Source organism: Sciurus vulgaris (genome assembly GCF_902686455.1).
Source record: "Sciurus vulgaris genome assembly, chromosome: 1".
NCBI classification, from domain to species: Eukaryota; Metazoa; Chordata; class Mammalia; order Rodentia; family Sciuridae; genus Sciurus; species Sciurus vulgaris.
This window is the reverse complement of record NC_136461.1, coordinates 96,692,351-96,719,619: the sequence shown is the minus strand read 5'-3', so window position 1 is coordinate 96,719,619 and position 27,269 is coordinate 96,692,351. Positions and strand designations below refer to the sequence as shown.

At 36.6% G+C, this 27,269-nt stretch overlaps 1 protein-coding gene across 7 annotated transcripts in view; it reads right to left on the bottom strand.

The window, feature by feature from the left end:
• NTNG1 (netrin G1) overlaps positions 1 to 27,269 on the bottom strand; it is a 408,943-nt gene that overhangs the window by 26,571 nt on the left and 355,103 nt on the right. For 3 of the 7 annotated variants that reach the window (XM_079132939.1, XM_079132933.1, XM_079132934.1), the window contains 2 exons: positions 26,947 to 27,114; positions 22,308 to 22,442 (listed from right to left, as the gene is read on the bottom strand). The exons of 3 other annotated variants lie outside the window; for them this stretch is intronic. In XM_079132939.1, the coding sequence (XP_078989065.1) occupies positions 22,308 to 22,442; positions 26,947 to 27,114 (303 nt within the window). The remainder of the gene's footprint in view (positions 1 to 22,307; positions 22,443 to 26,946; positions 27,115 to 27,269) is intronic. One more of the 7 variants, XM_079132935.1, reaches the window with a different exon arrangement.

Genomic DNA, 27,269 nt, shown 5'->3' with positions numbered 1-27,269 from the left:
CAAAATTTTCTAATACATTAGGAGGCGAACACATCCTCACACGATAAACTCATAAGTCTACTGATATAAATAATTTACTCTGGCAGCTTATGTATGATTCAAACTGTAATATTCATAAAAGACTGTTGCAATTTTCTTGTTACAAAAACGTTAATAAAAATACATTATTATTAGAGAGAAATGAATAGCATTTTCCAGATCAATCAAAACAAGAAAACAAATGCAAAACAACAAAATCTATTTGACCCTTAGAATATTACCTGACTATCTGATAGACATGTGTATGTTTTAATTAGGTATGATCTAAAACAATATTCCTAAACTGTGTCAAGTGGCACAACAGCTCCTTCAAGGCAGCATGTGGCATGAGGCTCATATCTCCACATCTACAGCACTGAGCACAGCGTTGTGCACATGGGTAAATGTGAATAATACAAATGGAATTCCAATATATTACTTCCAGATATTTCCGGATGTGTGCTGCTCTTTGTGATTTACATATTGAATTGGGGATGTGTTACCAAAAGAACCAGAAATTCATACTAGAATATAAGCTGAGTGATAGATAAATGGTCTTTCCTTCCAATCTGATGCTGCCTACCTGCTGCCTTTATTTCTCTTTCCAAATGCTTTCTTAATGAAGGAGAGCAAATTGGAGCAAACAGGACTGTGTTGGCCAGACTTGTTTGAATCTTAAGATTTATATTTTCTCCAAATAATACAATTTCAGTAATTAAACTCATGATAAAACAAATAGGAAGTCAATGCTTAGGTGTGAGGATAGAATTGTACGTAGCATTTCTGCAGAAGAATTATTTGTCCATCTGTTCATTAATTAAGTGGTACAATACCAAATGTGTTATTCCATAGACCTAACCTGTCATTCTAGAATTATATTGTAATGACTTTTTAGAGTGGATTTCTGATAGGTAATGGCCCATCAAAGCATGAAAATCATTCAAGTTGAGAATTAAAGTCTTGCATCATGTTACGTAGGCAAGAGAATTTCAATGTGAAGCCAGACAACTTTATTTGCAGACCAACACAAAACCAAATGGAACCACGAACTCTGAGTATAGGGTTCCCTTGTTGGTATCAGTTGGTAACCTCGTTTGAGAGAAGATTGGTTGGGGTGCAGAATGGTATCTATATTGTGGTGTCTCAAAGGCTATTCTAAATTCCCTTGAGAGTCCCAGTAAACAAGCAGACCAAGCCCCTTGATAGGTTCACTTGCTTCTACTGGGAGCTCTTAGAAAAGTCTGGTTGATACACCTTATCAAGACAGATCTTATACTACTAGGTCCCCAGGAATAGGGGTGGACCGGTAGCAGTCTCCAAAGTCAGTATGGGTGAGAGAGAACTTGATTTGCTGTGTCCAAATCTCACTCTCTTTCCAAAAGTTTCAAAGTACAGACATCTGCTTGGTGTCCAGAAGGTTTTCATTTTGTTAGATCCAGGTAGTTCACAAGCCAACCAAGCCTATGACATGTCAGACCAGTCTATGGAAGTGTAGAGAATTCCTGTGGGTCTCTCTATCACCATCCTACTTCACCCTGAGCAGATCCACTCAATAAACTTAACGTCCCAAGTGATTCCAGGATGCCTTCTGTTGCTCCATTTCATGGCCTTTGTCTTTCATTAGTCATCCCTCTTCTTCTGAAGATGGTTTTCAGTCTTTAAGATGAAATGACCTGTCTCTGGTTATAAGTCAGTGTGTTATGGCCTGAGAAATATTTCTATCCCTTCTCCAAATGGATGCATCTTTCCAAATCTCATTGAAGACTATTCAATGAAACCTCCCCCATGTTTACAAAGACCCTTGTTATCAGCATCTATATCAACCACTATATCAACCCATCACTACTTCTTCTCTAACACCCTTCTAGAAGAGCTGACAGGCATAGGACACAGAGCTGAGACAGTGTGTCTGCTACCAGCAGCTAATGATTTGATGATGAAGAGAATTCTTGCCTTTCCTTGTCTCCAGGGCAACAGAGGGAGCCTGACCATGTAATGCTGACATGACATTGTGAAAGTTGCTACCACAATAAAGGCTCTCTTCCACGTATTGTTCTTGCCATGCTGTCCAATGCTGTCACCTCATTTCACAGAAATGGCTGCAGTGCAACAGCAGTTAATTTCCATCTCACCACAGAGCTGTCTAGTAGAGTCACTTTGTAGTTGCCCTGCCTGTCTCAGAATATTGGACTCCCAAAGTGAATCAGGCATTTATTACTTTTCACAAGCATTAACACAGCTGTTGAAGAAGAACAAGCATGCCGCTTAGAAGATAGGATCACCTTCCTGTTTCCAGCATCCGGTTTTCAGATTCATTTGATCCTCAGGACCCCCACTTTAGGATACTGCACGACACTGTGAATAATGACATTTTATTGCTTCTAAAAATCATCAAGTAAGTGTCTGCTGCTCAACAGTCTTCCTCATTACTCCTCACCTCTGGCCCGGGCTTCCCGATGAGGCTTACCAGTGAGTTGTCAAGCACATGGCTCTGCACATAGAACTTGAATGACAAATATATGTCAGTGTGGGCTAGAAAGGAAGAGAGCTGGGTTTGGGATTCATTCCTTTCTCTTTCTGATTTCATGACTTCAGGCAGTTTGTTTTACCTTTCAAGTCTTATTTTACTCATCAGTAAACTGCAGAAAGTGGTATCTTCTATTGTGGGGACATTGCAAAGATTAAATAAAATGATGCAAACTGTCTGCTATGATGATGATGGAATGTTGGAATAGGGTTATCTCTTTTCTTGTATATAATCCTGTGATTCAATATATGGCAGCTATTCACATGTGCTGTTTCCTTCTTTGGGATATTCATTTCTGAAGCAACATGGGGTCTGTTCATTGGGCAATAGTTTAATGTTTATTTATTTTGACAGGTTTGAGGACTTGGTCAGAAAATTTGAGTAGTATTTTCATAAAAAGACAATTTGTGCTTGAATAGCATGATGTACATCCTGAGAATAAATGCTCATTGTTTTGGTTAACATCCTAGGCCTATGTGAAGACACAGGGGCTGCATCTCAATCTTGTTGGTAATTATGGCAGGGTCTCCTCTGCATGCACCTACAAATTGGCCTTATAATCCAGGAATCTGGGTAAAACTTGCTTGCTCCAAGTATGCATGGTGGAATAGCCACTGATTCTGAGAAATAAATTCAGTGCACACAGAGGGCAGAGAATAAACATTTGCTCCAGTTGGCAGAAGATAAAGTGATAGTGAGGCAGAGTTGGTAACCCTTGTCAGTTGATGCTTGTTTTTATCCAGAGGGCTCTTTCTCCTCGTATCATACTGTTTATGTTCATGGACACTCCCATTAATGAGTACTGAGGGTTGTTTCCATCTCACTGGAAGCAAAGTGATCTTGTAGCTGGGCTGTGGTCCAAGATTGGAGCGCTGCAAGCTCCTATTCCCCTCCCACCTCTAAAAAAGGGTTGAGCTTAGAGTGGGTCTATTTTGGATTCATTGCAGTGAGTTTGCAAGGCATATGGGACAAGGAGTCAGATCTGTATCTTGGTTTTATAACAGCCCTATCACCTACTAGTTGTTTGCTTTGAACAAATTAAACTCTCTGAGTCTCAGTTGTGACATCTATAAAATGAGAACATCAGGGCTTCCTTGGAGGGTTATTGGGAAAATAAGTGAATAATATGTGTGAAATGTCCAAGAACATTGATGATGATGTTGAAATAGGGCTGTCTCTTCTCTCATATATGATCCTGTGACTAAATATGTGACAGCTACTTATGTGTGCTATTCCCTTCTTTGGGGTATTAATTTTTGAAGCAACATAAGATCTGCTACTCATGCAAAAGTTTGATGTTTAAGCACATGTGTTTATTAATGGAATATTTTAAATTTATTTTAATTTATAAAATGTTTATAACATAGGTGTGTTTATTTGTAAGAATCCACCCTACTTCCCTGCATGATATCCATTTCTTTCCTGTTTATTAAAGTCATGATGGTTTGAAAAGAAAGACACAGTCAGCAGGAAAACCTTAAGTACACTGGAGGAAAAAAATTTGGACTTATGCTGAATTGAATAACTCCCCTGGGGGGCCTTGGTCATGATCTCCAGTGATGTTTTCAAACACACTCTTCAGTGAGTAATGATATTCTTGTAGCTGGAAACTAGGAACATGCTGAGGGAAAGAAAAGATCCCCAGTGAACTCCTGTCTTCTTTGAAAGGAATTGTGTTTGCAACGTCCTTTTTGACTGTCAGTTTCTAGATGAAGTTTTGGACAGAAAACTGCACTTTAAAGGAACACTTTTCTGTATTGATGTTAAATTTGAAACTAGGAACAGGTAGTACCTTGCCTTCTTGATTAAAGAGAAATAATAGACTACCATTCTTTTTTGATTTATTAACAAATGAAGTTTACTGTGCTGTTGCACAAAATAATAAAATTCTAATGTTAAATAAGATATAAGAGAAAACTCTTTCTTTCATTATACAAATGATTGATTCTGACCACTGTTTTAAGATACTAAATTGGAGTCAGGGAAGTAAGCCTCAGTAAATGGAAACCTCATAGTCTCACTTGGAGGATCCATGAGAGGGGTTTAAGAATATTGAGCCTTACATACTGGGAGCCTTATATACCCTGTAGATTGAAGTCACTTCCCTGGGCCCAGGAGAGCAGACCAAGGATATCAAGTATTTCCTGAGTAAAGGAAGGACAGTCAATCTCTTATCTCTATGAGCCATTTCACTCCTCACTGAATTTAAAAATATTTTGGAATCCATACTAATGGCTCCTGCCACCAGTAGTAATTTTCTACATTTCTGTGGACACTCATAATTAACTACCTTGTCAAACACTGCTTAAAATCCAACATTTTGGATCTTCATTTATAGGTTTAATGACTCATTGACAATTGCAAACCCTTCCTAACTCTTCATGAAGGTTATTTACTGGCATTTGCTTATAGTAGAATCATACCAATAATAGCTATCATTTATGGTGCTTACTATACCACAGATTTCAAGCTTGGTAGTTTTTTGCTTATTTGAGTTTTAAAAAACTTTTTAAAAATTGGTGCATCATAAATATACATAATGGGTTAGTTACAGCATATTTGAACGTGCACACAACATAATTCAATCTCATTCCCCAGTATCTTCCCTTTCCCTCTCCTCCTTCCTTACTTCTTCTACTTGCTCTACTGTACATATATACACAGGATTCTTTGTAGTATTTGTACATTGACATAGTAGCCTCAGTGGTTCATGAGAATTTCATTTAATTTTCCAACAACCCTAAAAGTTGTAATCATTTTTTTTAGAGAAGTGAAACCTGAGGATATAAAGGTTATACAATTTACTCAGTGATAGACACTCAGTAAGGGGAAGGACTGAAATTCCAACCAATATGAGAAAGATAACTACTCAGCAAGACTAGAAGGAGAATAGTGTTCAGTTTCCTTGTACGACCATAGCCATTAGCAGGGCCTACATGCTCTGAACAGAAAACCTCTGCCTCACTTTCTGATTTTATGTTTTCACCTCATTGTTCTTATATTTATCAATCTCCTTGAGTGCACAGGCTGGGTTAAACTTGTTTTTCATCTTGTACCTATGACAGTGCAGGGTTAAAATGGTCCATAAATGTTTGGTTATTGATTAATGAGTTTGGCAACTCAAGGTCTCTCCTCCTACCTTGTTCCTTTCAGAGTGGTGTTCTTACATCATTTCTTCCTCCCCTGATGATTATTCACTCAACATGTATTTGCAACAACTAGTACATTTGTATCAAAACACAAAGTAATATGCCAATATGGTTTTGTAGAGGGAGAGCACATTTCAAATGCAGTCTTAAGTCAACCAAGATGGTCTGAACCTGACTGGGAGTCCCCTGTAAATATGCTACTAGTGACAGTCACATTTACACTCTCCTTACTCTTTCTTTGGAAGTTATATTTCCTTCTTATTTTTACATTTGGTGATGACACTATTAGGGCTCCAGAAGTATTAATTTATACTCTGTCCCTCAGTGACTTTTGGTTCACTATGAAAATTTAGCCTCACTTCAAGGGCAGTATGACATGTGGTTAAATTGTTACTTAAACTATTTTTTAATCTTCTACAGGAATAAACAACCTCACCTTCTCAAAGAGTCTCAATTTGAGTATCTGTCTAGTATAAGATGAGAAATCTTAACTTTGCTGAAAAATAGCACATAGCATGAACTTGCTGAGAATAGCCAAATAACCCTGTGGAAAGTCTCCTGAGGAATTCTGATTAAAACAAAACAAAACAAAACAAAGGAACTGAATGCATTTCTGACATAAAATCCCTAAGGATGTCAACAGTCACCAAACTGAAGGTAGTTAGGTATCCAATAGATCTGGTGGTGACTCAAAGTATTCTAACTGTCCAATCATCACTCCTGAGAAATTGCTCTATGTTCAAGGGGAGAACCCAGTCTAGTTTTGGTCTGTTTTGGGGTCACCATAATTTAGGATCTGTCTGTAGGGCAGTCATTTTAGCATTACAGGGCAATTTTCAGGATTTAGGATGATATTAAAATTAATGAAGAATTGCTGCTAACATTAGGGTAAATTTTAATGATTAAAGTTTATCATAAAAGGTTTTATTTTTCTACTTGGAAACTGCAAAACTAAAAAACGCTTAGATAAAATCTTGACTGAAAATTTGATTTAACAGATGGCAATTACAACTTAAAGTAGCCACAAAGAGAGATACAATAGGTATTAAATGCCATACAATTCTTAGACTTCCATTTTTCAGGAATAAATGAAGAGTATCATAGCTTTAATTTTATTGTGTCATTTGTTTGTAAGTTGATTGCTTACCCAAATTTGTTAAACCAGTCCCTATAATTTTGGGTGTAACTGTGAGAGCAAGTACCATCACTTAGCATCTTATATCCCACTGTATCACTTACTGTGTGAGAGAAAGTGGGTTAAACATTTTAATTCACTGTATTGTTTAATTCCCACAGATATTGAGGTGGGTCCAATTCTTATTTTCATTTTACATGAGCAAATAAAGGTTAAGTGAGGCCTGGACTTCTTGCAACACTAAATATTTGAGTATGCAACAATGACAGACTGTAACAGATTGTACAAGAAGTTAGGCTCATTACCCTAAATTGAGATAACATGTTTCAATTTATTTTAAAAATTCTTTCATTGTCTATAAAGTTCCACTTTATTCCCAAATTTAAAACAAATTAAGAAGTGCTAATGTATATTAACAATTACGTTCAGTTTTTAAAACTGAACATAGACAAATATTAAAGAATGGAGAAGAAGGCTATCATCAGAAGTAAAGCAGCCACATGTTTTCTTCAGCACAAATTGCTTTCTTTGTGGTAGATATATTTTATCAAGGCAAGTATGTAACCAAGGAGTTGATTTTAAAAAACGGTAATTGGGAATCTGGTGAAATATATTTCAGAGTAATGCTAATCATGTGTGTCAAGATAACGGAAATTAAGGTGGCTTAAGTTTTCAGTTCTCTTCAGAAAAATCAATTATAAAGCAGTTATGCTACTGACACTAAACAACAAATCCCTGGATTTAGTTAATAAAACAAGCTTCCATTTTTTTTCAAGGTTTTTTTTTTTTTTTTAATTCCACAGAAGAAACTCATAAGATTGATTTTTGAGAAAGAAGGAGCTATTTAAATCAGGAATCATTAAATCCAGATATATTCTTGATCTGAGCCTCTTCGGATCAGCACTCACTTACCCTCGAGGGACATATCTTTATAAAGCTGCCCACAACCAGCAATACCATTGACCTTAGTTCTGCACCCTCTTACCGCAAACTCTAACGAGGGGTGGCAAACTGGCATCCATCTTGCATCTTACTTGGGGTTCTGCTTATGGTCGATTCACAGCTGGATTAAATCTTTCAGAAATGTATAATTATCCAACACGTAGTCCTTAATTCTAGCTGCATGTTACAATCGCCCAGGGAGTTTTGTAAAATACAGATGCCTGAGGTCCGCCCCCAGAGAATCACACTTAAATATCCTGGAGTGGAGCCAGTGAAAACTATTTCATTTCAATCTCAATTAACCTTTATGTAGTCACTGAGATGTTCACTGTCTTGTCACTTTCTAGTTTTGGATGATTAGAATCTTGCTGTCATTCTTTCCCTTTTGTTCTCATAAAACCAATGACACAAAGGTTAAAGCCACTGAGAAAGAAAGTTTTTCAACAAGTGCAGTTATGCTCATCGCTTTTCAAGGAAGCAATTAATAATTTATAACAATTAACTGAGTTATGAGTTTCTCTTTCAATACGTTTCCAAACATGAATAGATTAAATGGTAATTGCCATCAAATTTTATGTTCTATTTCATGTGCCCAATAAAAGTTTATCTTTTGGAGCTCACTCTGTATTTCCTTTTGATATATTCATAACCAAATGCAATATACTATATTAAAATATTTATTATTAGCCTATCAAATATTAACCACCTTTAAATTGTATGGATGAAAGAAAACAAATAGGCCACTTGTTTAAGTTTTCATGATTTTCCTTATTTTAATATGATTTAGATTTGTACAATACATGCCGATAAAAACTGATGAGGTGCATTACTATGTGAGTTCCTGCCCTTCATTTGAAATTTTCTAAGGTGTAAGTATACCTTTGATTTCCAAGCAACCATCCTTCTATGGACAACCATCCTTCTATGGTAAAGACAAATAACAACAACAGCAACAACAAAACACACTGGGCTTAAGAGCCAGCCTATTTTAGGTTAAAATTCACAATGACTATCTAGTCCTCTACTTCTCAAACTTCAATGTGCATAAGAATCCCTGAGAGGTCTCGATAAAAGTTGATCAGTTGGTCTGTGGCAAAGCCTGAGGTTCTGCATTTCTAACCTATTCCCAAACGATGCTAATTCTATTGGTTGAAGGATCATAATTTTAAGTGACAAGAGTACCTAGCTGACATTATGCAGGTTCCCCAGCCTTTCAGAGTTGAGGTTCATCTATCTGTAGAACTGGGATAACTGTTAATGGAGTTTATGCAGATTAAACAAGACCATAAATAATATGGCACAGAACTTGAAACAAGGTAAGCACTTAATAAATAGTGGCCATTACCATTATTATGTATGGGCAAAGAGAGGTAATCTATGATTTGGAATGAGTGGCTACTCTACAACAGCTTTAAGGTTCCAACTCGATATGAGTCCAAAGGTATAGTTGAGATATACCTATGATCAGAGAAAGCAATCTAGAAAAGTGGTACTGGGAGTAGGACCAGTCTTAAACTGTCAGCCCTTGGAGGGTGGGGATCACATTTGATTTATCTTTTGGTGTCCATATTTGGTATCATTCCTGGTATGTACTGGAACTTCAATATTTGTTAAACAAATAACTGTGTGAATAAATGAATGAATAAGTAGTAAGTGAATGATTAAATGAACAAGTGAATAAATTGTGCAACTTGATAACTAGACCAGTTTACCAGAGAGGAGAATTCAAAAGATTGAGCAAGGTTCTATTAAGAAACTCTATCTCCCTGGTTAAATTAAATTGGCAACCAAAGATAAAATGAAAGGCACTGCAACAAGTATGCAAAATTGTTCAATATCTTTAGCAATCAGAGAAATAAAAATCAAAACTACCCTGGAATTTCATCTCTCTCCACTTAGAATGGCAATCATCAAGAATACAAATAATATTGAATGCTGGCAGAGATGTGGGGAAAAGGAACATATATACATTTTTGTTGGAAGTATAAATTAATTCAACCACTATAGATATCAATATGGTTGTTTCCTCAAAAGATAAGGAATGGAACTGCAATATGATCCAGCTATATTACTCCTTGTTATTTATCCCCTTCCCCCCCAAAAAAATACCACCCCAAATGTAAGCACACTATAGGGATTCGTGAATACTCACGTTTATAGCAGCACAATTCATAACACCAAAGTTATAAAACCAACTTAGGCATATGTCAACAGATGAGTGGATAAAGAAAATGTGGAATTTTACTCAACTATAAAGAAGGAAATTGTGTCATTTTTAGGAAAATGGATGGAACTGGAGAACATCAGGTTAGGTGAAATAAGCCAGACTCAGAAAAAAATAGTGTCATATGTTTTCTCTCATATGTGGAAGCTGTAGGGAAAAAAGGAGGGGGGGAATAAAGGGGGAATCTCATAAAATAGAGGAGAGATCAGTAGAGTAAAAGAGAATCAGGAGAAGGAAGGAGAGAAGGTGTAGGTGAATGAAATTACCAAATTATGTTAAATGCATGTTCAAATATATCACATTGAACCCCAACATTATGTACAATTATAGTATAGCAATAAGAAATAAAAATAAAAATGAATGGCATGGGTTTCCTGCCGAGAATACTGTGATCTGGTCTCATGTGTTATATATGAAGCAATGTACTAACGTGGTTGATTTAATCATTCTTCATTAGATGTTCCTATCAAGTGAAGCAAAATTCCTACATCACAATACTCTGGACAGTCTTGAGCAAACTTGTTATTTCAAAAGTTTCAAGCTATGATATAATTAGCTGGTATTCATACATTGTCTATAAGTAATTTAGTATTCTTGTTGCATAACAAGCAACTTAATTTTAATTATAAAAAAGAGGAGTGCAATATCTCAGGAGATATTTAATACCTTCCATGTGGGCCTTAAAAATGCTGAGTAAGCAGCATCACAGAGAATATAGTGATTGTAGACTCTGACATTACACAACTTGTAAATCACTAGATTATTGTGGAACAATCCTTCTGTAAATGTCCAAATTTTATATTTTTGCACTTAAAATTCATATGAACAATGTAGTTGCCCATACTGTTGATTCTTCAAGATAAAGAATACAAATTAACATATGACCTAAATCTGTAGGGTCAATTATACTACTTAAAAGAGGTCTAAATATATTCTTAAAACTAATTACATCAATATTTCATTATTTTCATAGAGTTTCAACTCTGAGACATACACTCATTTTTCCAAAAGAGTTGTAGTTTACAAAAGTAACTGCAATCATCATCATCATCTACATTTTTTTGCAGAATGGGGGGAAGGAATATTATTAAAAATACATCTTAGCAATTGTTTCCATTTTGAAATGAACATCCAGCAATCTCTGAATGATCCTGACTGCTAAATATGAGGGTGAGTCAGGGATCCACATTGGATGCACAGGAGAGGAACTGTTTGTGGCTCTGAATTTTTGTGGATGTGTGTGCCTCTTTGAGATGAAATTTGATATTATTGGAAATTACATCAGGATAATCAACTGCTCTATATTTACACACACTTCTTCTCTCTACCTGCAGCAACAGATAACTAAAGATTGACCATAATTTATAAAAAGAGAAAACTTGACAAAGATGGGATGAAAAGCTCATATGTATTTAAATAGGGATGGGTCATGACATTATTCCTGTGGACAATTCACAATGTCCTGGGTTTAAGAGGCTCAGCCACATTCAAAAGAGAATCAGGGCAAAAGGGTGTATGTTTGCAGCACTGACACATACATTATTCAGAATAATTACCTCCAATATTAAAGATGATGTTTGTAAAATAAAAACAAAACCTAAAAAACCTTATATTCTCGAAGTGTCCTGTATGTCAATTTTCCTGTGCCCTTCATGTGGTACCCTCACATTATTACTGTAATTTTCTCTTAGTAGAGTTTTTTTTTTTTTTTTTTTAACTGCTATTCAAAGTGATGGGTTGTTCCTGCAGAATGCAACAGAATGATTTCTCGCACCAACATGAGCAATACTGATCATTTTATGGACACCCTGACTTCTTTTTCATTAGTTGCTGATTGTGCTAAATTGACGCTAAATTGGCTTGGCTGGCTCTTAAAGCCTTTAAACAGTTGGCATCGACTATGCCTGTGATCTTGTCCTGGAAATTAAATGGTCAAAGCCTTCATGTTTCTGGGAATCGTAACATTTTTTCTTTAAGGTCAATTAGGGCCTCGTAAATATGAACCAGTTAGATCAACTCCCTGTGACATCCAAGTCAGCGTTTCAATGAAATGTATTTTTCCCCCCCTTATGCTCTCTCCTGACTTCTGCTTCATATTCTTTCCATTTAATTTGATAGCTTCTCTGTTTCTTTATTTTTAACTGATGTGTGCATTGGAAAAAATCAAACTATATTCTGCGGGATGAATCCACCCTGCCTCCTGTTTATTTTAGCCTATAAATTTACAAACCAAAAGTTGCTTTTACATTTTTTAAATGATTGAAACAAAATTAAAAGGAATAATATTTCTTGGCATATGAAAATTATATAAAATTAAAATTTCAGTGTTCATTAATAAAATTTTATTGAAACATCCATACTTGCCTATGTGAATGTTGTCTGTGGTAGATTTTGTTCTATAACAGCAAAGTTGAATAGCTGTGACAAAGGTTGTATGGCCCACAGAGCCTAAAGTAGTGACTACCTGGCCCTTTATAAAAACGTTTGCCCCTCTCTGGAACAAATCATCAAAGCTTCTGTCTCCATTCACAAATTTAAAATTACAAAATTTTATAAATGCCGCAGCAAACATGACCCACAATAAATATTCACTAACAATTGCTGTGCCATTCATCAGGTGTTGGAGTCAAGGGAACTGCCCATTTTAAACCTCAGTTTTTCCACCTACAAACTGAGGAAGATAATCTTACCTCCCTTGTGGATTGAGATAGTGCAATATCCCTGACATGTAGAGAGGGTTCAGTAAATAATCATTTTTATTATTTTAAAATAATAATTATTATTGTTTCTCAAACACTGGTCCATATGCAACCAGATCAGATTATTTGTGAGATTTCAGGATCATAGAACTGCAGATCAGGAAGGAGCCTTGGAATATCAGCAGGGCTTCATGGATGGAGCATGGGACAAAGAAGGCCCAGGAGGTCAAGCAAACACTCCTTAGAGGGGTGGTAGCAGTGACATCCAGAATCAAGACCCCTGGCTCCAAATGTAAGCTTCGTTTCCACCTACCTAATGTTAATTTCCCCCTAGAATTTAGCTATTGAGAACCTTCCCTGACTGCTCTACTTGGAATGATGCTCTAGTGGAAGATGAGGACTGGCCCTTCACCTTGATGACAATTTTCTTCTACGAGTTTCAAATGGGGTGGCTGATTTTCATACCTAGAGTTTATCTTTGCGTAAGCAGCTTTTGAATATTTTGATATTCTCTCTCACACCCATTCACACATATACTCACTAGTGTGTAAAGAATGACTCTGGATGAAGTTCCTCAAAAGACTAGGCCTGGAACAACCATATGACCCAGCTATACCACTCCTTGGTATTTATCCTAAAGAGTCAGCATACCATAGTGATAGATGCATGCCCATGTATATAGCTGCACAATTCACAAGAGCCCACTATGAAATCGGCCTAGCTGTCCATTAACAGATGAATGGATAAAGAAAATGTGATATATATACACAATGGACTTTTATTCATCCATGAAGAATAATGAAAATTTGTCATTTACAAGAAAATGGATGGAACTTGAGAATATTATGTTAAGCAAACTAAGACAAACTCAGAAAGTCAAAGGTTGTATGTTTTTTCTGAAATGTGGAAACTAGAGAAGAGAAAGGAAAGAAAGGTGGGGTGAATCTCATGAAACTTGAAGGGAGATCAGTAGAGTAGAGGAAAGAGACCAGGGGAAGGAGGAGGAGTGGCAAAGGGAAAATACTAGGGAATGATATTGGCCAAATTATGTGTGCATGTGTAAATATATAATAAAAAATCCCACCATTATGTACAACTATAATGCACCAGTAAAAAATGGGAAAAAATGGCTTCAGGTGAAACTCCATGTATGTTCTGTCTAAAGCAAGGAAAGAGTTTTGCATATTATAAATCCACCTGGCTTAGGGATCATCTTATTATCAGATAGGTCCAGGCGGCCGCATTCATTCTGGTCTATTAGTAGATGAAACTGTGACAGCAGTTTTCCATGAGTGTAGGTATTTCACAAACCTTCCACTCTTAAGCCAAGATAGCTCTGTGGTGTGAAATGGGCAAGTTGGGGCATAACTGTCATTCTCAGTATTTTCTTCAAATAAAGGAAAAAACTAACATGAACTTCTAAGTACATGTTAAAACTGCACTCCTGGTCAGAACTATGGGCTTTCTCTGAGCTGAGTTTGTGTAGCTAGAAGGAGGTTAGTAGGCAAGCCTAAGAATGCATGTAGGTGCCTGGAATTGGTGTCTAGTATATGCCCACTATCTGTATTTATTCTATCTTTAGCAACTTAGGAGCTGCAGATTTTGAATGTCTTTAGGATATGATCCCCTGTGGAGGGCATTCTGTCAGTCTTTGCCTCTATTGTTGCTCTGAATGGAGCCATTAGTGTAAGAAGAATTCCAGCACTTTCCACAGCATACACCCTGCCCTCCACTCAAGGGTGGTACCAGATTCCTGAAGTATTAGAGATTGGAGGGCTTTTTCTAACAACCCCCAAACTAAAGTTAAGAATCAAGGGGAAATAAGAGCTGCAATTGGAACACTGTGGCTCTTAACACAACTGTATCATGTGGCAACTTCCTGCTGAATCAGGAGGAATTTCACAACTGGGGGCAAACCTGGGGTTTGCTCTTCTAGCTGACAAAATGAGTCTTTTCCCCCCAGGAGGACAACCCAGCATACTTGTAATGCTTACAAATTGCCTCTTTCTAGCTTCTGTCTTCCTAATATTTTCCTTTTTCAATTACCTCTGGGAGGCTCTGACTGGCCCTGTTTAAAGAGCACTGCCTTCCCACCCAGAGGAGCTGTACAGTAGGAACTTCAAGAACCCTTTCTGAGTATTTATTGTTCATTGCTGTTATGTATGTGGTACTCAGCAAGGGAACTGATACTGGTGTTTGAGTTGCTAGCAAGGGAATTAAAAGCTTGGATTCAGTGATGGTGTTCATTTTATTGATGAGACCAACTGTTAGGGATAGAGATAAAACAGCTGAGTAAAATCCTATGTCTAGGACTGCAAGAGCTCTGAAGAATTACAGACACATCCTCATTTAAGTGACATGCTCCCTGTCAATGGATTCAACATGTGAGGTCAGCTGGTGAAATGTGAACTGGACATTTTAATGTAATACGGCAAATAGGAAGAGACAGCAACTACAGGCAATTGAAAAATTACAAGCTAGGTTCAAGGTATTTGTCCAGGGAGGTATAATCTTCATCTCACAGAAGCAATTGGAAACATCGTCTTAATATCTCCATGATCACAAGTTGTCAGACCTGGAGAAGTTAATCTCATATGAAAAAAAAAATAAAAGAAAAACATAAACCCTCCTGAACTATAGTAGCAGAAGAGCTATAATGGAAAACAATCATAAGAAAAAAAAAAAAGAGTTAAATTGTCTTTAATTTCTGATTTTTGGAGGATTTAGAACATGAGAAGCCTTAAGTAGGGAATCTGAAGTCTGTGGGTAAAGATTGATTAGAGTCTGGAGGACAGCCGAGTGGCCAAACTATAGCTTCTAATAAAAATCGGCCTGGGCACTTCCATATTACCTTTCTTCTGCTCTATAGGTCTAGGTCTGAAGTCAGAAGTGGAAAACTGAAGAGACCCTGAAGGCTTTTTTCATCCAAATTTCTATTTAAGCCAAAAATCTCCAGAAGCATCACTAAAAGGAGTCCATTAAACTTTTGTTCGAACTTTTCCAGAATTAGGAAAATTATCTGTCCTTAGTGGATCCTTCTATAGTCTCAGACAACCAAAGAAAATAGTTGTGGGAAAATGCTTTCTTCCTTTCACCTGAAGTGCTTGCTCTATCTTTCTGAGCTGACTGGTCTACTTGATACATCACAACCCTCCAGACACCAGCTGACACCCGAAACACGTCAAATCATGTGCTCACTAGAACATTTCAGCTTTTTCTATACAAAAAATCCTGCATCAAGGAGAGGACTCTCCTGAATCATTGTCTGCCATATTTAAGATGCTGTTTCTAAGGACTGGCCTCTTGATGTGGGATGCACAGGGCATACTTCAGTGAGACTGTTACCTCCTTAGAGCTGTGTTCTGTCTAAAACCAGGACAGCTTCTTGGCCACTCAAGATATATCATCATCTGGAATTAAGCTCAAATGGTCTCTAGGATCTCCACATTATACCTCTCTATTATCTGCATTTTTGCAATTTATTTTTAGCAGAAATTTTTACATAGTAGGGACTAAGGAAATGCTCATCAGCACCTCTTAATTATGCCTTTTGGATTTAACTGTTAACTTGGTTATTTTAGAAGTCTCTAGTTTTTCTGTAGTCTGTTGGGAACAATTTGTGCTTTTATCTTTTAAAAAACAGTGATTGTGTGTATCTGTGAACACAAGGACATACACATTTTTTAGGGAGGGTCTAAGATGTTGCCTTTTTGTCAAAAATAATTTGAATTTTTCTCAATGTCTAGGACATTAAAAAATACGCTTTGGATATTAGCAATTATTGCCATATGTGACATTGGCATCTCCACACTATCAAAAAGTGGTTCTAATAGCTCTCCCAATTACTTCTTTCATTCTTTTGATGGAGAAATTCTCATTAAGGCAAATCAGCATTTCAGCAGAATGCATTTTTTAGCACATATATTGATATTTGAATTCCTTCATTTTGGGGGTCACGGAGTCTTCACATTTTCTAATTTGCCATTGAGAATTTTTCCTCTAAAAATCGTCACCTATAATGCATTCTCACAATACCTTTTCATGGTCTTTGATCTTGACTGAAAAATATTTCACTGTCTTTACCTGCTAAATCACTCTATAAGTCTGTCTTCTTGACCTATATTTCTCCTTTCAAATCCTGTTATGTATTTCCTTGGATGACGTTTTACTCTTGCATATCTTTATTCTAAGCTTAAGTTTCATTTCACCTCTATGATACCCTCATCATCCCTGGCATTTTTGATGACTAGTCTAGCAGGCAGTATAAAATGTGTCCTCAAAGATGTTCACATTGTCCTCCCCAGAACCAGCTACCTTATGTGGCAAGGGACTACAGATGTCACTTAAAGACCTTGTAATGGAGATCTGTATGAATTCTTCTGTCAGTGGAGACCTGGTTTAGTGGAGCACTTTCCTAGTGCAAGGTCCTGGGTTGATTCCCCAGTACTACCTGCCGCCCCCCACACACATAAAGTGGAGACCCTTTTCCAGTTGTAGTCAGAGAAAACTGTGATGATGGAGTAAGATCACAAAGAGATGGAAATTCCTGGCTTTGAAGATGGAGGAAGAAAGGATGCAAGCAAAGGAATGCAGGATGCCTCTAGAAGTTCGAAAAGGTGGGGAAACAGGTTCTCTGCTACAGCCTGCAGTGGTGTCTCCGAGAAAGACCTTAACACTTTCTAACCACCAAACTGCAAAGACAACAAATTTATGCTGTTTGAAGCCACTAAGTTTTTGGTAATTAGTTGACAGCACTAATAGAAGACTAATACAGTTATTGTGCATTCTCTGCAGAGGAATACATCTAAACCATGACATTTTGTTCCCAAAAGTTTTTTACTCATCTCCTGAGAATAACTCTATTTATTTATTTTTATTCCCCATGGTTTCCTACAGTATCTGGTTTGACAGTTTTGTCTGGGAATTTTTCCAATATTTTACTTAAATTTAATTAAAATTTTTCTTGATCAGGCTATTAAGCTTTGAACTAAACATGCTTCCCTGTTCTTGGTAACCTACGTCCTGATCTCTTCTAAGAAACCATATTCTGATACTGTACTGCAGGTCATAGTCCAGCAACTGGTTTTCAGTCTCCTCCTTACTAAATGTAATTAGTTCTGGATTTCTTACAGCTCTATTCTGAAATTGAGGCATTTAACTTATGTCATCAAATCTTTTAATTTTAATTCAAATACCCAGACTCAATTCTAATGAAAATATCATTAGCATTTACATGTTAGGTAAAAATGAGTGGCAATGGTGGCTTTCATAAATAGTTCAGTGGGTTTCCCAAAGCATCTTACATATGTCCTCCAAGAAGACAACTCAGCTCCTCACCAGCCTCACTCATTCTACATGGCGGTTATATCTATTCTGTCAAATGGAATACTCACAAACCTCTGTCCGGTACTCTTAGTGCTGGTAACAGGCTAACCCTTCATATTTTATGTGAAGCATGGAACACTGCTTCCTCTTTAGAAGCTTCAGTTGTATTCTCTGGGACCTGGCTATTTCCTCTTTTCTGATTTCAAAAGGGGTATTTTTTTTTTTTTTTAATCTTCTCTTTCTTCTCATTCTTCTACTGGGCAACCTCATCACTAAATTTGATTCTGCCAGGCCTCCTTGAAACCTTTTTACTTCTGTTTTCTTTTCATGCTCTCTAAAGACCATTCATTCTGGTGGTTGTCAAGTGTTTCACTTTTTCTTTTAGAGAGACTAGCTAACATTTATGGGGCATGCAATTGGTGACCCCCTCAGGCAGCAAGTTCACTGATGAACCAGGAGGTCTTTAATTTTCTATAGCTGAATCAACACAATAACTTTTGGGGTCAGCTTTGCTTTAGCCTCTTGTATCAGCCCTGTCTCTAACCAAAGGCTTTTTTAGAAGCCCCTAGGTTAATAGTTCAGGGCTTCAATAGTGGCCAATCTTGCTTAAAGTCTGCACTAATGTTGGGCAATAAGTTTTTGGACGTGGCTTCTTATCTAGTATTTTGTTACTCTACGTGTACTTGGAACTAAGTGGTAATCATTGGGTGCTTTCTGTGTACCATGAAGTCCCCTTTCAGTATTTGCCTTATTATAATCCCTGTTTTTTCACGTTAGAAAAACAGGCTTAGAGAACTCAACTCATTTCCTCCAAGCTTTTCCAGTATAAAGGGAAGGAGATGGATTTCAAGCCTGGGTCTGTATAACTCCAGAACCCACTTAAAGAGCATATTCTTTTGTTTCATTCACAGGATGTAAATGAGAGTGTTAGTAATTGGATTTCTTTCTTCACTTTCTGTTCTGAAGTTCAAGTCCTTTTAGACTGCAGTTCCACATTGCTGTTTGGAAGTCTTCTGGGGTGACTACAGCCCTGGACCTGGGTATCTCGGACTCTGGAATCTACCTTGGGCCCTCCCTGGAAGCACCTGCCCAAATGTTTGCTTACTCCCAGATTATCACTGCTGATGTTACTGTCATACCTGCTCTCTGACTGACTTTCTTCTTGGCATTGGTTTCCTGATGCCAGCTTAAGATCTCTGCCAATAATACTGTGGCCAAACCAAGGATGGGTCTGACTCGGATCAAGCAGAAGTGTATTTGAAATGGAGGCCGGGGGAAAGACAGTGACTTGAGGGGCACTTTTTTTTTTTTTTTTTTTGAGTGGATTTATGTGTGTGAAGACATCGGGATGAATGGAAAATATTTAGTAACCGAAAAGTACCAGATAATCAGAATGGACACCTGGTAAACTATGAAGGCATATTGCTGGAGGAACCCTGTCATGCCTATTAGTTGCTGGATCTTGATTCTGGTCTAAGAAATCCAAGGGAAAGGCATTTTCAGGAAATAGGGGAAATAGCCATTTGCCAACTAGTCAAAGAATTTCTATATTTTAATATAGAATATTAGCCCTATGTGGGTGGGTCTGAGGGAAGGCAAGAAAGATTTCAGAATGAGTGCTCTTATATGCTCAAAAGTAAGTTTGAAATATGTTAAATTTGCATATCAAATCTAGTCTCAACCCATACCAATCCTTCCTTAAATACATGTCTAGAACAATCTTTTCAAAAATAAATACAATCCTTTAATTTCTCTGCTTAAAACCATATAATGAATTTCATCTCCACAGTATGACAGTTTCCATTCTTCATCCTGATAAGATGATCAAAACTACTTGATATTTCTGGGACATAGTGTGTTAGTTCATGCACCTGTGCCCACTTTTTCTATCCTGAAAAGCTCTTCCTAATCCTTCTATACTCCTCTAAGGAGCCCTACACTCCATCTGGGCTATAGTAGAAAATAGCCATGGACACATTTCTTCCTTAGTTCTGATTTCTTTCCATCATAGCTGGAAGGCTATATGCCAGCCAGATGATAAAGCCCATGTCTAGATGTTCACAGCAGCTACCTCTTTTCAGCCTTGCACCCTCTATCATTTGCCTAATTTCTTAGTCATGGTAGGGACTCAGTATATCCTCAAAAGAATGGCATCGAGCACATGTATTATTACCATCATCCCAGTGGTCCATATAACAAGTACGGGGATAATGGAACTGAGACACAGAGGGTTTTGTGATTTGAACACCACAGGCTTAAATTCAATTCAATAGGAGGGAATATTTTGTGACGTTATAACTTTGTAATACTCCAACACTTTATATAAAGTGTATCTTGATTACAGTCTCCATATTCCTTATGCCTTGAGTCTTTGTATCTATTTTTTAAAAAACATTTTTAGATATTAGATGGACACATTACCTTTATTTTGTTTGTTTATTTTTATGTGGTGCTAGGGATTGAACTCAGTTTCTCACACATGCTAGACAAGCATTCTGTCAGAGCTATGGCCCCAGCCCCTTGATATTTACTTCTATTCTTCTGTCTGTCTCTCTTTTCCTCTTCTGACTGCTTGACAGTTCTTCAGTGTCCAGGTTTTCCAGGATGAAAGGCTGCCCACTGGATCCTGCCTCCTCATGTGGTACAGATATCCATCCTTAGGGACTAGTGTTTTATGGGGCCTGTGACACATAAGCCTTTTAAACTAGGGTCTTATCCAGAGTTCATGTTCAGGTGTGTTGCTTGACTTCTGATGATCTGACTACCTTTTAATGCTCCTTTCCAGCATGGCTGCAGACCTCAACCTCTAGCTCTTGGATCCCTTCCTAATCTTGATGTGCTCAATGCCAAATGTCTCTACTTACTGTCACAGTTCATTGCTGCCCATGGCATTTCATTTTGGCTTTGCATTATGTATAAGCGTAGCAGCCAGATAACTATAAATTTCATAAGCAGTAGATAGAACATTCTATCATTTTCTGTAGATTTTTCTATATAATTTTCTACAAAAATTGGCTGCAGTCAGCTATTATTATAGAATTTATCATATAGACTTTATTACCTAGAATATAGCAGCTATTGTATTACAGAAAAAACACATAATTTTCCATAGAAATTAGCTCTAAATAATCCCTGCATGCTGATATATATATATATATATATATATATATATATATATATATATATATTTTTTTTTTAAGTGTAAAGTAAGAAAAAGAACTCTAGAACTGTGTTGACCAATATGGTAGCCACACATGTGGCCATTAGGTCTTACAATGTGGCTGGCCCTAATTGAGATGTACTATAAATATACAACACACTTCTGCTTTCAAAAACCATGAAAAAATGGAATATATGCTTAATGATTTTGATATTTGGGGTTAAATAAAAAAGTCATTAAAGTCAATTTCTCAAATTTCCTTTTACTTTTTTTAAAAAATGTGGATAACAACATATCTACAATTCTATATGTGGCTTGCACTATTTTCTACTGGACTGGTTTAATCTAGAGGATATGCCTTGTGTTTATTTAATATTAGAAAGTTAATTATAGAGAGATGGCATGGAAAGTTAGTGCAGAATTAAAAAGCAGAAAAGGTTATTCATGGCAGGAAGAAATTTCTGCTCAGATTTAAAATTTCTGTTCTGTGTATACACTGACATGCCACCTGCCTTGTCAAGCTTTTAAGAAGACCTGATAATATCCAGAGAAATGAGGCCAAACCAAACGGCACCTATCTAAGACTTGGCATGTGGTGTCTAACCTCTAAGGATTAAAACCAATATTGATTTTTGTCATTTACTTTACCTAGGCATTTAAATATCCCTTAGATTTATTACTGCCAGGTTTTTGGTTAAGATTCTGTGATAGCAAAAGTGGTAATAAGTTATGTAGATATAATTTAATTTATGAACTCTGCAGCTCTAGGGTAGCTTTCAGTTCAAGAAATATATTAACCACATACACATCACCCTTCATTTTGTGGTGAGGATTTCCAAGCTAGGTCCCTATTGTGCTACTTAATTTATGGTCTGGCCAGGTACGCGGATCTCCATATAATATTTCAATGAAAGTTGTGCCAGCCATCAGAAGGGATGAAGATGAGCCTCAAAGAAGCCAGCTGGACAGCTGATGGATCATTCTCTTCTACGGCAGGGGCACTAAGTAGCCTTTAAAGCTTGTCAGCAATTTGGGTCCTTTTCTGCTCTGAGAAGCTGCACACATAGGCCTGGACAAGCGAAATCAGCCATGCTGCAGCAGGCAGAGGGCAGCTCCCGAGTTACTTACGTTGACAGCCGTAGTGCCAGGAATTTCCCGGCAGACACTCATCACACTTAGGCCCTGTCGTTCCAGTCTTACACTCACAAAATCCTGAGCCATTACAACGATCATGGATTGAGCCCAAAGGGTTACAATAACACTCTGTAGAAACAAGACAACACACAGGCTGGAGACAAGTCCGCATGGCTTATACGTTATCAACACAGGAGCGTCACTTAAGTGCATCACTTACTTAAAGAAAGATATCCATTAATGAAATGCTTCAGCAAATACGGCTATTTCAGGACCATTTATTTATTTGCTCAGCCTTCCATGATATCATTTTTATGATATGGGAGGAAATCAGCTGAAAACTTCCAAGGAAATAAGACATCATGTTTTTCACTGGTAACACATCATAATGGAGATTCCATTTGTTAGGGCATTTTTAGATGGTTTAATGAACACCATGAGAAGTTTGTATAGCAAGGATAAATCAATATGCCATCAGTGTAAAATCTGTTTTAAATTATTCAAATGGGCTTATCTGTTACACTCAATATTTGAGAACCGCTGAACATTTTAAAAGTGCAATATGAAAGCACTTTGCTTACTCTAAGGTAGTTTTGCTTTATGATTTGGGACAGCTCCTTAACTTATTTATGTGTATACTGTTTTGTGATGAGCCCTTAGATGGTGTATTTGCTAGGCATGGTAGTACAGTTTTTATGCAGCTGAGATTAGTGATCATGAAAGAAAAATATATTTCATAATCCCAAATAAATTCCAACATAGATGTAATTTTAGATGTGTATTTTTCATTATAATATCTGCTACCAGGATAATACAACTTCCATAATAAAGAATAAACAGAACATTTTCTTGATTCAGCACACATTCTTATATAGGGTATTTTTACTTCTGAAGCTCTATTGTGTTTAAAGTTTGAACCAGCAGGAATTCCTTGGACTTTGATAAGAAGCCTGGAAGGGGAGCAAGGGCAGTGTATCCCTTAAAGAATTTGTGAGCCAAAGTCCCTTTCTTTGTTACCAACCTGTTTACTCTTCGGCAACTTATTATAACTCTTTGTCTCTCAATTTCCTTTATTTAAAAATGAGCCAATTAAGAAGTTTTCTGCTAAAGTCCAAATAACATTATACAACCAATCAACTAATCAACCAACCAAACGATTGAAGTCCTGAGAACTTCAGTTTAATGTAATTAAGTTTAGTATATCAGATTAGCAATGAGGGTTCAGGGGTTAACATTACAGGAGAACCCAGGGGCTTTACTCTAACTTTGTGTCATACAGGCTAATTAGATAATTTTTCAAAGAATGTGGAGTCCCTCAGAATTATGTTTAATTTCATGTTGTCAGGTTTTGAGTTCAACATTCTCATCAAACAAGCATTTTTAAGACTAACAGTGATATATGCAGGTAAAAATACAACTCAATAAGCTCTAAAATACCACCTCCTTGCCTGGCTTAGTTTGTACTTAATAACTAGGGTTTATTTTAAAGGGACACTTTTTATTCTAATGTATATGTGTGCATGGGAGCTGTTTAAAAACATTTTAAAATAGTAACTTTGTTGTGGTTTTCAGTGTTTGTGCATATGTATACTATAAGTTTGTACCTCTACCAAAACTGTAATATGTTCTTACTATTTAAAGTGTATAAGTTGACGGTGAATCACCAACATTTTTTAAGCCAGTTAGCAGAGTTACATCTGGCCACCATGAATTCACATACTGTGCTAGTTAATTACTCCATAACAATCAATTAATATAAGTTTTTAGATGCAAAATATGTAAACAAAATAAAAACCAAACAGTGGATCATCTAAGCTACAGTGGTTGTTATAAGTGGTTGTCACCAAAACAAATAACAAGGGGAGGAGTGGTTTTATCCTCCACCTTACATACAAATAATTCATTTTTTTAAAAAATATCATCTATTGAACTTTTTTGCATGGTAGATGTTGGGAACTGGGAATAACCTATTTTATTCCATGAATATGAAGAATATACAAGACTGTTGGATTATAAAACAACATGAAATGCTTTGGGTGGCTTGATTAAAAAGTTATGCTACTGTTGATTTACAGATATTCCAATGGTCTTGTGTTTATTTTGTTCTATATATGGTACCTCTGATTACATGATCTTGGGTTTCAAGGAGAATTAAAAATAATACATCATAATGTTGAGATATGTTTAGCACCAACTGCTGAGCCCTGTGTTTCATTCCGAAGCAAAACTTTTTAGCAAGGATTATTAACAGTGATTACCCAAGGTCATGAACCATGTGTCCTCTCCCTTCCTGCTCAATGCTCATGTTTATATGAAACAGAGACATGCCAGGGTGCCACCTTCATGTAATTGGTGCATCATAACAGGATGATTACATGCATCTTTGGAGACATGTCTGTGTTTGGAATTTGAATGACAAATGGGTAAATTCACCAGTAATCACAAAGCAGTGATCACCGTGGCAACATGGACGAGCCAGCTGCATTTTATATTTGCCATAATATAAAATGATGCAAGTACTTTAAAACATCTATTTCAACACAGAGTCTTCATCTATCAAAGATATGAGTTGTTCCCTCACAGTCAGGATGGTGAATTTAATTGTTAAAGAATTGGCAAGTACCTTTTTAAAAATTTTAATTTAGAGAAGACGTAGATAAAATTCAGTTTCCAAGATTAGTGTGTAATTTTGCAGTTAGGTAAATACCCATTCATTTTCATTAGTGCTTTCTAGACAAAATGGTGTTAAAATTAATTCTCAATTACTTGTGGTGTATCCTCTCAAATTTAATATGCAATCTTTTCCTTTAGGGCCTTTTCTTTGATTTATTTAAAATATTAAATATTGTGAAACATTGTAAACTTGCATATTTTGTAAAATGATTACATTTTATTTCTGTGCTCCTATTTATTTTGCCTTTTTCTGTTGCTTCCATATTTACAGTCTGACATTTATATATCTTTACAAATGGCATTCAGTGGAATATACTCTGCATTCAAAATTCAGACAGCTACATGTCTTTTGGTTTTTATTAATACCCTCAAATCTTTGAAACCCAAGTGTTATGAAGGCAATTGAACTTCTGTTCACAAGCTCAGAGTGGAATTGCTGCTGTCATCCAAAAAACATACTATGAGTCAAAATCTGACATGCTCAGCTTTGCTAATTGTGTCAGAGTGGTTAGGAGAGAGTGTTCAGTCTTTGAAGTCAGAAAGCCCTTTGCTAAAACTGTACAATTGGATCAATTTGCCTTATTTTTCTCAACTAGAAAATAACGGAAATTATCAATGTAATACTTACCCTACGTATTAATGAGGGTAAAATTGAAAGACAATTGCAGGTCAGTTCACAGTTTACCCAGTGTTTCCTGTGCTCACATCTGCTAGTGATTTGACCAGGAGGCTCAAATGACTTACCTAAGACATACAGTTATTAAATAGCAAACTGGGACTTGAACCCAGCTCTCCAGCCTCTAAGTCCAGTACTTTCTTCACTTATTCACAAATAATAAATAAAGAAACACTTTGAAAAATAGAAAATATTGTAGACACAAACAGGATTATGTATACTTGGCCAAATTTAATTCAAAACAGCTGTACAACTATTTTATGTGACACTTGACAACCGAATCATTTCTTTCTTTTTTTTTTTTTTAATGAAAAAACCACCTGGTATTTTCCATCATGTGTATTCTATTTAATTTAGTTTTTATGTGGGAAAAAAAACTACCTTTAAAATTGTTTGCATATGTAGCTCCCTACCGGTGTGGTAACAGACACAGCATTTCAAAGATACACATTTCTTCAGACTAAGTTATGGAGCGAAATTCCATTTATTGTTTATTATTTTTCCATCAGCTTCTTTTTTTGTAAAGATAGGTCCTACTATGAGAAAAATAGAAGAAGTTTTTTTAAGAGGGAAGGGTACCTGGTCCTCCCCAGGAGACAAAAGCAGTAGTCACTGATGGGGAGAGGATATGCTCAAAGGACTCCACAGACCCAGTTTTCTAGGGTTTGTGCATCTTGTAAGATTGGAGAATTAATTGAGAAATCACTCATCATTTGGAAGACTAAAGGAAAAATTGAATAAATGGAATTTCATTATTGTAGATGAAAAAGGCAAACATTTATATGATCAGTTGCTGGTAGCTTTCAATTCTAAAAGGCAACATTTTTATTCCCCAAAACTTGATCACCAAGTATATGCATGGATTTGTATCTCAAATTTTCATATTCATAATTAAATCCTGCACAATGAATTTCATTTTAAGGTTGAATGTACAATTTATGTTAAAAAAATCAAGTCAAAATTATCAGGTTTTAAGAATTCATGCAAAAAATAAAAAATAAAAAGACAGGAAGAAAGAGAAAGAAAGAAATTTATTCATTTCCTAAACATGATTTCTCAGACCATCATCTTTAAAGCAAAAACAACATAAGGCTTCAAAATATAGTCCCCAAGTACGATTTCAACCAGTACAAATGAATTTTAAATCTACCACAAGGATATTTGCTCCATTGAGAAAGTTCATTTTTGCTCAGCTGTTGTGCAAATCACCAGCCTCTCCACCCTAGATAGCTCCCCATAGCTCCAAAGGCACAGAACAAAAGCTGAAATTATAATGGAACTGACCTATGCACACATTCTCATCGTCCAGCTGTGCAGAAGCATTTCTGAAGTAGCCCAGCCTGCATAACTCACAGTGCTGCCCTCTAGTGTTGTGTTTACAGCTCACGCAAATGACTGTATTTAGCAGATCGATATAACTGCACCGATTGGAGTGGCCGAAGCATTCGCAGTCTTGCAAGGAAGAACAGAAACGTATACAGAGTGTATACTGCAGCAGAGAAATAGCACACTACATGCTTGGGTGAAATGAGGGATGGAGAAAAGATGGTGGAATGGCATTACATATATTGAATCCACACAACACATGGCGACAACAGGTGGTTTTG